This window comes from Falco punctatus (assembly GCF_963210335.1).
Source record: "Falco punctatus genome assembly, chromosome: 1".
Lineage (NCBI taxonomy): Eukaryota > Metazoa > Chordata > Aves > Falconiformes > Falconidae > Falco > Falco punctatus.
In genome coordinates this window covers 86841223-86856286 of record NC_137580.1, presented here as the reverse complement: position 1 = coordinate 86856286, position 15064 = coordinate 86841223, and the positions used below count along the sequence as shown (strand labels likewise).

Below are 15064 nucleotides of genomic sequence, written 5' to 3'. Positions count from 1 at the left end.
AGAAATTGTAAATGACATTTTGACAGAGACAATATTCTCACATATTTAAGTTCAAAGTCTACTGCAAATGGTGGCAATCAAACACTGCTAACAACATTAATGTGCAGGAACTGTCAGAGCTGGGACATGGGAAGGAATAAGCAGTACAGCAAGCTGGGTTTAAGGACTTTTACTACAAGCAAAGTAGGCAGCGTGGCTTTGGCCACTTCACTGCCTGAAGCAATCTGCTGACCCAGGCAACCATTTTACACACATGTCCAAACATTATCCTAGTATTTCTCTTCCATACCTTGTGGAGAAGGTTCTACATAATCCAAAACAGCTACTTTCCTTCCAAACCGAGCAGCTTTAAACAAAAAGCAAGACAAGGTATTTAAAGAAGGGAGAAACACACAAGCTTAAACATTTTTAGTAGCACAGGTACAGATGTACAGGAGATGATAGCTGGTGGTATCTACTGTCTTAACTCAAGATAGGGACCCAGGTAGCCTACGTAGTCAGCAGATTCTCCAGAAGATACTTAATAACCCAGACTAGAGCCTGCAGCTTCCACCAACCCTAAAAATGCAATCTGACCCCAGATGAGATGTTTAAGAATCTTATGGACTGTTGAGCACATTACATTGAGTTACAAAGGGGCAAGGTTCTCTACAGCAGTTAAACAGCTCTTGAAAACAGTCTGAAGGGACTGCTGTTTCAACACATAAATAAGAAACATTATAATTTTTAAAATACAGTCTGTATGGAGGCACTCAGAATATTTTACAATAACAGTGAAATAAAAATTTATTAGATTTTCCCATAACAAAAGAAGACACATTTTTTTAACAGGTTAATACGAAAGCCAAACAAGCTCACCCCACCCAAGGGTGTGAATTAATTCACAGATTAACTATATGGAGCAGAGTTAACGATTAATGTGCAGGAACTGACGTATGCTGTTTCTTTAAAAGCTTTAAGCTAAACGAAAACTTTTATTATTTATACATACAAACCTTCTTTTGCACAAGCAAGGCCTCCAGAGCCTCCACCGATTACCAGAAGATCATACTCATACTTTCCTGTGAAGAGGACGTGAAAAAAAGAGAAACAGGCAAGGAAAACGGAAGAGATGTGTAAAAAGGTAAATATCAAAAAGTACACTGTATTTTACAATTTACTATTGCTGATTTGGTTTTTTTTTACTAGAGCACTGTGTTTTTCCAGTGCCCCAAGGCGTTCTCCAAAATTTGTTAAACTATCTACTCTGGTTTTGTGAATGAAATACAGAAAATAAAGCAATCCAAAAGAAGTGAGGAAATAGATTTTTACACAATGTCCCATGAAGCTTCTGCTGTATGATCAGACAGTTGCAGCTTGGATCCAGCATAGGTCTTCTGTTTCTGCATTACAGCAGCAAGTTCTGCACAGGGATCTCTCAGCAGGGTCACCGTATCAGGCTGGCAAAGCCTCAGTGGCAATGCGGGCCTTGCAGGGGTGCAGCGGGGTGGCCAGAGGGAAGCTAGCCCCTTCCACCACCTCGGCCTCCCCTCAGCCCAGCTGTCTCCCAGAGCAGCTTTGGAGTGGCGGGGGAAGCCCACAGGTGAGCAGTAACTCGTTTCTTAGCCAGGGCATCAGGTCAACCTCAGCTCTCAGGGAGCTGTCAGCGGCGCGGGGAGGACAGTCCGCAGCACCAGCCGTGCCACCATACGATTGGGGGACTTTTTTTGGCAGTTCAGAGCGGGCAACTGGACTCGGGTGGCTGATACTCCTCCCGGTCGCTGGAGTTAAGCCTAGAGAAAAAGTCTGGCTGCCTCTCGGGCTGCCCCGGGGCCCCTCCAGAAAGCCCCACCGCAGGGGGGCGGGAGGCCTCCCCCTTCGCAGCCAGCTGAGGCCCATGCCTCCCTCAGCACACAGAGACGGGCGCCGACGGCGGCACCGGCGCAGGGGGGCTCCAAAAGGCGTTACGGGTGCAGGCAGCCCGCCGGCCTCCCTGCCTCGGCCGCCGAGGGAGGGAAGAGCCGCCTGAGGGGAGGGAAGCAGTCTCCGCTCAAGTAGCGCGGCTACGGGCCTCTCCCCGCCGTGCGGGTGATAGGCAGGGCTCGGGAGACCCTCCCCAGGCGCCTGCCGCGTCAGGAGGAGAAGTCAACCCTCTTCCTCCCCGCGGGGAAAGGCGGAGGCGCGGCTCCCGCCAGGCGCGAGCGCAGCGGGCACCCCGTACCTGAGAGGCCCCGTGCAGTACGGCACAGCCCCGCCACCCCCAGGACACGCTCCCGCCTCTGCCACAGCGCCGCCATGCTGTACGGCAAAGGGCCCCCGCGCCCAGCCAGGCCCCCCGCGAGGTGCCCGCGCAGCGCCTGAGCGGAGGGCGGCGCGCGGGCTCGCCGAGGGCAGGAAGGGCGCGAGCGCGCTGCCCGCCCTACCGGCCCTACGCGCGGTGCTGAGGAGAGCCGGCCGCTTCCCGCCCGGGGGAGCGCTCGTCTTGCGCTCCGGCTTCTGGAGCTGCTGCGAAGCTGCGAGAGGCCTTTTCAGAAGGCAGGCACAGACTCTGGCCTTAGAGAAGCGCGTTTGCGTTATAATCAGCCGTTTGGAAGGGAAAAAAACCCTCACGCTTTGCTTGACAGGCTTTCCCCCGAGCTGCTGCTGAAAAGAGGTTCAGAGAAGGCCTTTTGGGAAAGAAGAGGAACATGACGACTGCCCAGAACCTTCACCAATATTCAGAGCTCTGTTTTTTCCCTCTGAAACCACACATCCCTTGGTAACAGAGATGGTGACAGGGTGGGCTGTCACAGCCCGTTCATCAGGTGCAGGACACAGACTGAAAGTAAAAAAACCTACTGAAACTACAGGTTTCAAAAAAGTATTGCAGGCAATGCATGCTATCGCTTCGGAACTCCCGTGGCTAAGATACATTCAGTGTTGAGAACAGGCGCTAGGGACAGGCCTCAGAGAAGAGGCCTTCCTCAAACAAAATGGCGGAGCTGGATGTCTGCCATACAGGTCAGTGAACTAGGCCAGCACAAACAGCTTTAACGTGGTTTAACTGAGGTGGCACAGATATATGTACAGGATGACCAGCTGGAAGCACCTCCGATGCTTCACAGCCTTTGGCGGCATTTCATATCACTGTGCCACATGCCAGCTATTGATAAAACAAGGATGATGCTGTTGACCTACTTTGGAGGGGAGTTCTGAGAGCTATTAATGCATGTAATGTATTCTGGCAGCCTAAGGTAAAATGCCTCAAAGTAGGCATTGATCAAAACAGTACCACAGGGAATGAGGTCTTTCTCGTTCAGAAGTGCTGCTTGTTGGCCTTTACTGAAGCACAGTAGCAACCCTGGCTGCTGCTGTATGTAGTGTTGTATGCGATAAATACCACCGTAGTGGAGTCTGGGGCAAACAATCAGCCAGTTTTTCTTGGGGAGAGGGAGCTGGTGACAGAATTTTTAGGCAATCATGTTTCAGCTGGCTCCGGAGCAAGGTCCTGGCTCACAAGGGGGCAGCATCCAACCGTTTTGTTTCAGAAACCATCAATTATCTGGCCAACAGTCGAGAAGTAGCAGGAAATAAAAAATAGCGGGAAAATAAAATAAAAATAGTTTTGTAGAACTACCATCACCTCCAGTGTAGGTCTGATTAATTTTTCCACTCCATTAATGATTGAAAATACATGAAACAGAAATTACTATCACTTTTGTAAATGGATTGACAGTGTGTCCAGTATCACTACTGTTAACAAAAAAAAAGGCAACCCCTCTCTCTGTTGCTTCCTGCAGCACTTATCAATAAATCACTAGAAACACTCTTGCCTACTGTAGCAGCAGTAGAAAGACATGACTAGTGCATAGTGAGAGGCCTTTGAATTAAAGAAACCTCACGCGTATTCAGATACTAATCTTTTATGCTTTTCAGATACATGCATGCAAAGCTGGTTTAGCTGTTCATTTTAGCTGTTATCCTGAATTGAATCAGGCAGTGTTGAGCATATGCTCTTCACACAGCGTTTAGTTCAGACACATCAGATCAAGGGTAGAATTAAACCTCCTCAAACACAAAACAAGTTTATGAGAAGAAATGTCCATGTATCATTATGGTATTTTGCTAATAAAGTAGGACCTTAAAGGTAGCAAAGCTGTTGATAGAAAACATTACCTTTTAACAGCACCTACAGTGGCACTTTAGGAAAGAATTGATGAATTTAGAGTAATGCTTCTAACTCTTCTAAGGATAGGATCTTGGCCAAGTGCCTGTTGCAACAGCCACATTATATACTAGCATTACTGATTGCTTTCATTATTTTAGAGCTCAGAGTCCAAGTGAACCACAGCCTACACAGCAGTGATGAGGCTGTAGCAACTTTTATAAGTTCCTAAACACATCAGTGCATACTATCTCTTTTCTAGCTTGAAAGTGGGTCAGTTGCTTTCCCTTGGCACCCTTCTTAAGTCATCTGGGAACCAGAACTATCCATAGCTGCTGCTATGCCAGTGGCAGACTGTGTGAAGCTGTGTCACTAGCCCTCTGGCTATATAAAGCACTGTGCAGTTCCACAGGCTGTCGTGTAACGCCATCCCACTTGTTCTTGTGCATTCTCACGAGCTTGATCATTGAGACCAATACAGGTAAATACCAGCAATGAGGAGTAGGTTTTGACCATGGTGACAATATCAATAAGAGGAGTAGCCACTGATATTTGCTGCAGTCAGCACTGAGCAGATGTGTCTGCACTGCACTTCAAAAGTCTTTCTCAGGCACCAGAGACAGATTCTGGTTATCAGGTGTGGGTTTTAATGTGTCTTTGGCTCATGTCCTACAGCTTTCTACTCCCTTATTTTAATTATTTTGTGGTTAGCATTGAGCTGGTCAGAAAAATTAGTGATAGACTTTTTTTTTGCATATATATACATATATAAAATCTATATCTTAATTTCTTTTATGAAAGCAAGCATTAAGTGCTTTAGTGGCAAATACATTCTAGTACCAGGAATCATTTACGTGAAGCATTGTGTTTCTGTAGTGAAAGCATTTTTTCCCCCCCAATACCTGGTATTAAAAAAAAACAAGTGACAACCCTTGTTCAAAGACACAGATCCTGGGTAAACAAAAGTATTTTTTCCACTTCAGTTTGAGTCTTCCTAACTGACTTCTTTAGCAATAATTAATTTTCTAGTGTTACTTTTTATTGGGTGTTGTTTTACATTGGCATGAAGGAATCTCTAGCTGTTTGCTTGCAACCCAACTCTGCTGTATTTTTCTGCATTTTTTATATCCACTTTTAAGAGCTTTGATAAATAAATCTTTAGGAGAGTTAAAAAACTGATAAGGGAAGAAAATTACTAATTTTGGCTTATGAGATTGAGGTGGTGATCAGATATTGATGTGAAGTCTATAAAGTTTACATTTTCTTAAGATGGGACAAATATATCCCATTAACTAATGATTTTTTTATGTGAGGTCTGTAAATATATCTAAAACAACTACATTGATTAAACTAAGAAAAGTACACACATCCCAGAATGACTATAAATCAGGTCATAATTTAAACTCCCTTTAAAAATGTAATTATAAAAGAAAAACCATTTTAATATATGCTAGGTGCCACAAAAAGACATCTTGTTACAAAGAATACATCCTTCAGCTAACAGTGTTTCCTCTGCTGGAAACATTTGTGCATAGGTTGAGAAACTAACAGAAATGGTTTAACATTTTAGCTGTGTTGCTATTTCCCCTTTGTTTGCCACCCCCCCCCCCCCCCCCCCCTTTTCTGAGAGTAGAACTCATTGTTTTTCAGAATTTAATCTATGCCATTTTATTCCTTCCTTCTTTTACAGAGAATCTTCTGTTCATAGTTTGTCCTAAACAACTAATTGATTGCAAGTGAGGGAAAAAACCCAACAGAAACAGATGCAGCTTCAAATAACACAAGTTCTTGACCGTCCAAGTGCTTCAACATTTGAATTACAAAAAAAGTGAGGGGAGAAAAGACAGAAATATGGTACATTTAACTAAGCATCAATGAGGAATTTAAAAGTCTTTGAAAGCAGGAAGTTTTTTTCAGTCTACATGGTAACCGTTTAAGATGCTTAGTAAACACAAAATAACTTAACTGCTTATCTGTTCAAATTTAGAGTACAATTTTGCTGGCCACTTTTCTTCTCTTTTAGCTGTTTCCTATTTTAGATATCTCCAGGCAGTTTCCTGATTCATACAACTGGTGCTTCCTTTCTCAAAATTCCTGTTTTGCATGTTTCTCAGCAAGACAAACTAATTTGACCGTGGAAAACAGCAAATTCACATAAAAGAAAAGCCCTCCTGCTATTCTGAAAATGCAAGCTCAAAAGAATTTTCTTCCACTGAGTGTTTCACATGATCTGTGGGGTTTATGATAACGTGCTAGCTCTCCTGTCTCCCTTTGTTTAGGCTTTTAAAAACCAGTCTTTGGCCAGGATTATTAGAAGAAGGGAATGCCATTTGTTGTTATGCCAGGCATGGATTTACTGGGAAAGCTTTAGCTCTGTGCTATGCACAGCAAGTGGGGATAGCACTGCCACGTTGCATCATGTGATTGCAGCTGGGTAGCCTCCATTTGAGACTGGGAGCTCTGTACATGAGCCAGTCTACTCAAGTTTGTGCAGACAGATCTGAGCTTAACTCTGTCAACTATCAGGGTGAGTCAGTCTGAACTAGCCGGTTATTCTGATGTGTTGCCATTCATGAGATGTTGTTCCCAGGCTAAGGCACCCTGGGTCTACATCTTCCCAGATATGTGCTCTGCAAATGCAGTATCCTGATGTTCTGCAATACCAAATCCATCTTTTAAGATCTTGTCCCTACATAAAAATCATATTACACCAATACATTTATAGCTCTCCACAGTTCTCTAACTGGAATGTATTAATATCAGGGTAAATTTTTAATATCTAGACAAGGATGAGTCATGTGAATAGTGTATAAATTTATGCACTCTGGTGTTTGTAGCATTGTTATGTTAGTAAAAACTTACAAAAATACCCATATGTGTATAGGCCCTATCTTGCGCAAAAAAGTAAATTAAAGAAAGGCATAAGCCAATGTCTAACAGCCTACCAAAGAAACTTAGAGAAAAAAATTATCCCATAATAACGTTTCACAAGATTTAAACTTTCTGCTAACTTGGAAGTAACTTACGGATATGATCACGCAGTTTGGGGAGTTTAACTAACTGAAACTCTGCTTTTCCTAATTTGCAGTTGTTGCCATTTACCATTTTTTCTTATGTAATGAAGTATCTAGATAGCAGAAAGGGTTACTTTGTAGGCATGGCCTTTATCATACAAGTAAACAGTTGTGGGCAGGCGGAAGCAAGTTTGCTCCTCCCATGCTTCTAGCCTGAAAAATATGATTCAGCTCAAAGTTAGAAGTCCTTTAGAAGTGTTGTCATAGGACACTGCTCAACCTGGTAAGTCTTGGCATTAATTCACATTAATTTATGTGAACGTGGCCAGTTCACAACTAGCTATAGTTAACTGCAAAGACGTCTCCAAAGAACAGCTGTATGCTTACAGAACCAGGTCAGTGTATAGTTTTACTGTTTTACTGGTTTAAGTTCTTTTCTCCACAGCCCAGCAGTAAAAGAAATTCTCAATTAATTTTAACTGCGGGTGGCATCAGGAATCGTGGCGACACAACCTGTCATGCTTTCACAACCAGCTTTTACCCAGACAGGAAATTACTGTCAGTGAAGCTGGAGTGCAGTATTGCTTATTTCATTCTCTGTTCTGCTTGATGTCTGGATTATAAAAAAATATTTGTTGAGCTAAAGCTCTGCTATACATGTAAGGGATACTTTAAAGTTATTTTGTATTAACATTAGGTACTGTGCTATGTTGCAGGGTTTTAGTTATGTTTTGTTTAGAGTTACTAAAACTACTTCAATCTTCACCTACCTCTTTTCCCCACAATTCTTTATACAATTCATCCACTTAAAATTTTTTAATTCTTCTCTTGTCATGCTCTCAGGTAGAACCTAATTCTTCCAAGGACCTCCCCTGTCATGTGACAAAGCCTGTTTTCAGATCTTCCACTCCTGTTTCTGCCACATTTCATACAAACCCCTTCTTTAAACCTTTTAAAAGTTTCTAGGCTAGAGCTTTAAATACTTGCTTTCTAGGTCTGAGTTTTGTAGTGAGAATACAGCAGCGAACTACTCCCACATTGTGTTTAGTTTTTGGGTTCTCTAATTATTTTCTTTTATGGTGCAATTTAATCGCAGCTTGATTATATTGTTTCCACCTGGAAGGAAACAATATAGACAGTCAAGCCAAAAACAAGGTTTCTAAGCCTCTTCTTAGAGCTGTTTGTCGCAGAATATTTTTCCTACTAGAAGCTATAGAAATTCAAATGTACTATTTACAATGTATTGATTACAACTCGTAATGTAGTTGCCTTTAAGCAAGTTGCTGTACATACCTCCCCTCCCTCCAACAGCACTCTATATTTAACCCACACGCCTAGGTCTTGTTTCTACGAATTCTGCACCGGCTGTAGCATGCCACGCCTGAGCTGAAAAAAGAACTAAATCCCTTGGGCCAAATTCATTCCTGGAGTTGCTTGATTGAACAGAGTGCATTTACACTGAGCACAGATTTGGCTCATACCTGACTTTGTCAGCATTCACTGTGCTGTAACTAAGTAACAAGAACAATGTCATTAAGGGACAGATGAATAGCTTTCTCTACGGTTATTAGAACAGTGAGCACCTTTAAGGAGTGCAGAAATCTGTGAAAGGACGAGTTGGGGGAAAAGGACACCGCTCCTTTTAGAGTCTGTGTAACACAACTGATAAGCTATTCCTGTGATGTGATCGAATGTGACTGAATACTGCAGGCTCTTGGACTCTTATTCTATAAAATCCACAGCAGAGCAGCACAGGAAAAGATCGGAGGGAACAGCTTCTGCTCTACTGAGAAAGGTACATATTTATATTTTCTTATTTCTCCGACTTGACATGATTTGTTATCTTAGATAATGTCACTATTTTAAACAGTGGTGAAATGAAAGAAGCAGTGTTTTCCACATTCTGACTGCTACTCATTGTCAGGAAGCCAGTCGGTGGGCAGCAATAGCTTTCACAGAGAAAGAGTAGGACATATTTGTGTGTAATGCATTTGTACTGTATTGTAAACCTTGACAGTTGATATAAGTAAGAGGAGATAACCCTGACTAAATTGAAAATTTAATTTATGGTTATAAGTATGCTGGAATTCGGTACTCATTTGTATTCAAGAAAAAGCTGAATGCAAGTCAAGCTTCAGTTCAGTCATATTTGATTGAATAGCTGCTTTCATAAATGTTGCTGCAGCTTCATTTTATGGGGGTTTTTATTCTCAAGAGGGAGTTCTGCTACAGCAAAATGCCTGTGAAGAACAGACAAAAAGCTAGTACTTTTGCTTGCTTGCCCTGTTGCTGCTTATAGAGTATCTTTCTGATGCCCTTTAATGATATTCTTTACCTTCTGTCCTTTAAAAACAAACTCATATTTACCAATACTGTCAACTACATTTCACACAAATGATCTCCATAAACATCCTTTACTTCATCTCTGCACCTAAGCTTACTTTTTTCTGCTTACTCAGCTCTGCGTTTATTAAACTCCCCAGTTACCAAATTCTGATTTAAACAAAAACGCCGAAAAGTTTAGGTCAAGCTGACCCACCCTCTCAAGTCGTTTTAATGCCTAAGTACTCACCATCTCAAGTCATCAAAACTGATGACTGAGAGGATTTCTAATCAAGGGAGTCAGTCCCGGGAAACAATAGATAATGCTAAGAGAGGGTCTGCAGCAGAAAAAGCAGGCCGAGCTGGTTCTGGGGTTTGTGAAGGAGTGCTAAGTAAGGGATATGTGCAAGAACTTAGGTGGAGTCATGGGGCAAACTACAGGTTGAAGAGGAGTGAAGAGGAGATAAGGGACCACCAGATCAGATTGTCGGGACGACCTACTGGAGGCATAACTGCCCTGGCATGAAAAGACATTAATGGAGGTCCTAGGAAGGCTCATACATATGCAAATATTTCCAAGAAATGTAATGAACATGTATAGCTATGTGACATAAAACGGCACCCGCGAAATAGGTATGCACGTTAGGTGGAACGATTCCCTGTGCATCCAGTGCCGCAATAAATAATGTCTGCTTCTTAATACTACATTGGTATTAAGGAGTCTTATTCCTGGATTTCAGTAACATATGGACTCCTCTAATAAAGCCCTCAGAGGTTCAGAATCTCAGGCATTTGCACAGCATTACAGTATTTAAATGCAAAAGAAAATTTTCCTCATTTACAGCTTTACTTTGCATCGGTGGAAAAGTTTAACCACATTAACACTGCACACAATTTACTTATCACTCAAATTTAGCAGTATTTCTTAGTAGCCTGCAGCTGGTATCAGGTTTATCTCTGCCAGTCTCACACTCTTGTCTTTCAGCATTCCTTCAGGATCACTGGAATTAGAACTGACTGGGAATTTTCTGAAAAAACATAATTTTGGCAGCAGTCATTGAAACCAGATCTTAATTGTGAGGCCACCCATACCAGTTTTGCTAAAACTTTCTCAGGAGAGATTTCTCAGAAAGCAATTTTTATCTAAAGAAAGAGACACTTTATGCCCACTCTGGCTACTTTTCTGGGGAGGGCATTCACTCAGAATTTGAGTCCAAGGTTTCATGCCTTGTGCTGTCTTAGTTAGGCTGACTCTTCCCACACAGCACTTTAGTTACCTGCTGTGCTGTGGTGGATCCCACCTTGCCTGCCTAACCTGTTAGACCTGTTCATTTCCATAGAAATAAGCTGTCATTTCAGGAGTAATTTCCTTCCTACTTTTTCGGATCCTTCAGTGAGTGTCCTCACTACTGTTTCAGTTGTGCACTCCCCCTGGCCTGAAAAGCAGCTTGTGGAGAGCAGAAAGCTGTGCTGGGAGAGAGACAGATTTACAGCAGATTAGCTTGTAGCCTTGGAAGCAAGGCAGGAGCCCACAGTGGGGATTTGGGACACTGAAGATTCAGCCCTTGATCTTTGTGATATATAGAGAATGTGAAATAGGTCTTGTCACAGGTGATTATGCTGAGGACAACTAGCCATTTTGATCTTTCCTCTTCCATTCCTTTCTCCCTACCTCCATTTGGAGCAAAAATAACTCAATAGGAGCTTATTTTACCACTGGGGAACCTGAAAATCTCAGCTGAGAAAACTTTTTACAGACCAGCTCCTAGTATGCTGATAGAGCAGAGCACTTTCTACTTTTAACTGCCTCCCAGGTGGGATTTGTACAGTTCAGCTGAGCTACACCAACCACTGGCCTCAAACACTAGTACATATAGTACCAATGCATCTAGAATTCTGGAGTGGGAATAAGGACTATCAGAAATAAATGATTCCTAGGGGCATCTGAAAGGACCTTATTCCTGAAAAGCTGGTTTTGCTCAAGGCCTAGTAAAGTGCATTTCTTATCCTTGAAGAATTCTTGCACCTCAAACTCTGGCTTTAATCATGCAGTGTGTTCACTAGGCTAGCCTGGATCAGACCACCACAGATCCACACTGTCCTGCTTGTTGGATGGAGATGAGGCCTCTCTGTGTGGCCAGTTTATTCTAAACCTTGCTCTTCTTTATGGGGCACATAACCATTATATAAACCTTTTCCTTTGGGTGATAGCACTGAATACTTCGGCAATGGCTACTGTGAAGGGAGTTTGAAACGGGTAGCAATTATCCTAATTAAAATCTATCAGGGAAGAATGGATTTAAACACTCTTATGAAGCTTCAGGGGCTTCATGAGTAGACAATAGACACTCTACTGTTCTTTTCCTTTCAGTCAGTGAGAAGAAACCAGTATTTGTTTCCTTTTAACCTGAGGAGAGGGAAAAAGATAAGACAAAGGTGAAGGGTGGAGAATCATCAGAACTTTGCATTTATAGAAGTCAGAATTTTTGTAGTCATGGTAGTGAAGCTAAATTGTAATTTGAAAAAACCTAGGAAGAGGGAAATTTAGATTTCATGCAAGATATACTTAGTGAAAAAATATATAAAGTTTGTTCAGCTTGTTTTCATGATGTCAGTGGAAAATCTAAATGTCAAACTCTCAAACCAAGTTTCCATTGAAATAAGAGTTATTCACATTTGGCAATATGCTGATTATTCTTCACAGTGTTGCACTCATTTGAAAATGCATAAACAATAATGAAAGAATAGGAGTTAAACAATTTTTTTTGACCTTTAAAAGTACTGAAATATGAAGCTGTTGAATTGTGTTGCCTACAGCAACACGATACAATATGTTTGGCAGAAGTTATTTTAGACTTTCTCACCAAAATACTCTGCCTTTCTTGCTCTGGGAAAGGATCAAGAAAAGCAAAATGCTACAAAATGGAGATTGCCTCATTCAAGACAGCATAGCACAAAGTGTCAGGAACTCCACTCCCAGTCCTGGCACAGCACAGATCTCCTCTGGCTTAGTGCAGAGCAACAGACGTTAAAATACATGTAGAAACGAAATCTCCAGAAAATTGTTTGCATTATAACATCCATCTTTCTGCAGAGTTAACAGTAGTGTCACAGCAATGAGTTAGGCCCCTTGTCCCAGGCACTCTACTATTGTCGACCATTTCTATTATCCTCTATACCATCGGACCAATGGAAAGATTCTTTTGTGAAAAAAAGGTTGAATGGTAAAAATTTTTTGAGCATTCCCCATTCACCAGGTTATGTGAGCTAATAAAGTCTAAATTAGATTATAAACCCTTTAGCATCAGAATGCTAAAGTACTGTCTGGATGCTTGGAGACTCGTAATAAACTCTTAAACAACCAACCAGTACTTGGCAGTTAGATTAAATGCATGAAAAATTATAGCAAGATTGGATGTAACACCATCTTTCCTTAGAGGCCTGAATTGTCAGCAGGCTGAAATCACTTAAGGAAAGTGTTTGAAGCACTGTTTGTCTCCACATTTTCCCTGTTCTTCATAAACTCAATAATAATGTCACACAGGTGTTTGCTGTCTTGGCATCCCAAATTTGATCTCTTCAGTTAATGGCAGGTGAAATCGGTTTGCCTTTCCTCAGGTGTTATCCATATAGCCATAACAGGAACTTTTCTGACAAAGATTAATTCAGCTTTACACCTCTTTGAAAGTTACAGAATTAGCAGTAACTTTAACTTACTCTTGCGGCAACAAAGATGTAGGTAAGACAGCTCACCCAAGATCAGATCAGAAAAATATTGCCAAAATGAGACTCAAACCTAAGTCCCCTGACTCAAGATCACAAAGTTTACTCTCATTCTAGTTCTGGAGAATACCACTCTAATGTACATGTCATCTTTGAAGAAGAGGGTTTTTTTTTGTGATTATGTTTAAGTCTTCATTTTCAGTACAAAGCAATTACCAGTCTATGCAAGCTAAAATTGTAATGAGGGGCTCTGTACTAAGACTAATAAGGATTCACCTTGATTAGAAAAATGTTCTATCCAACAGTTTTCAAACTCTCAAGTGTTTTAATACCCGTCATCTCTTATTTTTGCATCTGTAGGAAATGGGGTCTTGTTAATTACTCGTAATGAAGTAAGTTTCAGAATAGTTAAATAATCAAATCTGATAATTTTTTAATCCACTAAGTGTGAAATTCACTAAGACATATGTCCTTATTAAAACTCAGAGCATTTAAAGTGCTTGCTTTCAACATGGTGATTATTTTTCTCAGTAAATATCAGTTTTTAGCAGAGGGAGGTTGTTTTGTAATCTGAGAGAGAAATAGTAGCAATCAATAGTTCAGATCAAATCCCTATACACCTTCCTCTAACAGTGTTTTGAAAACTTCATACAGTTTTCACGAAACACTGAGAAGAGTCTCTGAATTCATCTGGTTACTTGGAGTTACCTTAAAAATTGATGTTACCAATTGTACTAATCCTTATTTTTTCACTTCAGGGAATTCCAAGACCAATTATTTTTTAACATTACTTGGAAAAAAGTACCAGAAGGACTGATAAATAGCATTACTGAAAGATCCTTATTGGAACCCTTGGTGAAATGGCTGGAGTTACCTGTACAGGAATAAAGACTAGGATATACTGTTTTGTGCTCCATCACATGGGTGTTTTTATGTTTTTAGAAGAACTGCAGATCATATAGTAGTAAGGGCATAGTGAATCCTCTAACTTAACAACTATTGCTATAATAATAGATCCCCAAGTCTGAGCCAGTCCCTTGAGGTTTCTTTTATAGTCATTAGAATGACTTGGGTATTTTATCTTCAATGGCAGGTAAGTTGGGGCAGCAGGTTCCCACAGTTTGTGTTTGCTTCTCTCTTTGGAAGTGTCTTTTTAGATTTATGTAAAATGAAACAGAGGTAATCCCATCCAAATGCTGATTGTTTGATTATGGGTTGCATCAGGGAAAAACTGCTGAACTGCATTACCAAGTTATGATTTGGTCTTATGAAACCTGCCAAAATGAGTAAGATTAGATGCATAAGAAAATAACCCAGAGCTTTAGAAAGACTTGTCAGTAGCTTGACACGTTTGGGCATGAAATTTTAATATGTTTTCTTTTAAACTTTGTCTTCTCAAAAAAAGATTTAGGGATATGTGTTATTCATTCCTTTCCATAATGTCATCCCTCCAGTTTTCTATTTATTCCCTTGCTGAATTTTTACTTTTGCCTACTATTTTCCACTTCAAATTTTAGCTTTCAAAGAGAAAGCTTGCTTTACCATGGTGTTTCTAATGCACAGAAGAGGTTGCAGTGCTAACCTGTGTATTTGGAACCCAGTACAAGCATTAAATAATAAGAGCAACTGCTTTGTAGTAAGTGGTTATGGGAAACTTGACCATGTGCAAGTTCAGTTTTATTGCATATTTAATGAATCTCATGAATCCACATTAAAGCTAAAATTACAGTTGCATTTTCTAAAGCTGTCATGACTGTCTCTTAGGTAGTGGTGTTTTTAAATTGCTTGAATTATGCACTTAATTTTCATATCAGATATTTTCCAGCTAAGAATATGAAAGCAATTACCTATTTTGGTACAGTTATTTTTTCCCTCTGGGTGC

At 41.0% G+C, this 15064-nt stretch overlaps 2 protein-coding genes across 11 annotated transcripts in view; one reads left to right on the top strand and one right to left on the bottom strand.

Annotated features, from left to right (window-relative positions):
* Positions 1-5715, bottom strand: part of TXNRD2 (thioredoxin reductase 2) — a 60983-nt gene extending 55268 nt beyond the window's left edge. For 2 of the 5 annotated variants that reach the window (XR_013925774.1, XM_080373967.1), the window contains exons 1-3: positions 2201-5715; positions 996-1061; positions 290-346 (exon numbers count right to left, since the gene is read on the bottom strand). Coding sequence is in view for 3 of the 5 variants with exons in the window: in XM_080373967.1 (XP_080230093.1) it covers positions 290-346; positions 996-1061; positions 2201-2276 (199 nt within the window). In the remaining 2 variants the exon portion in view is untranslated. Of the gene's footprint in view, positions 1-289; positions 347-995; positions 1068-2200 lie in introns of those variants that run through there. The other 3 variants (XM_080373965.1, XM_080373966.1, XM_080373968.1) reach the window with 3 other exon arrangements.
* Positions 5716-7287: 1572 nt separating this feature from the next.
* Positions 7288-15064, top strand: part of COMT (catechol-O-methyltransferase) — a 48262-nt gene continuing 40485 nt past the window's right edge. The window contains exons 1-2 of one of the 6 annotated variants that reach the window (XM_080374015.1): positions 7301-7420; positions 8848-8932. Coding sequence is in view for 1 of the 6 variants with exons in the window: in XM_080374014.1 (XP_080230140.1) it covers positions 7517-7532; positions 8880-8932 (69 nt within the window). In the remaining 5 variants the exon portion in view is untranslated. Of the gene's footprint in view, positions 7533-8847; positions 8933-15064 lie in introns of all 6 variants that reach the window. The other 5 variants (XM_080374016.1, XM_080374014.1, XM_080374017.1 and 2 more) reach the window with 5 other exon arrangements.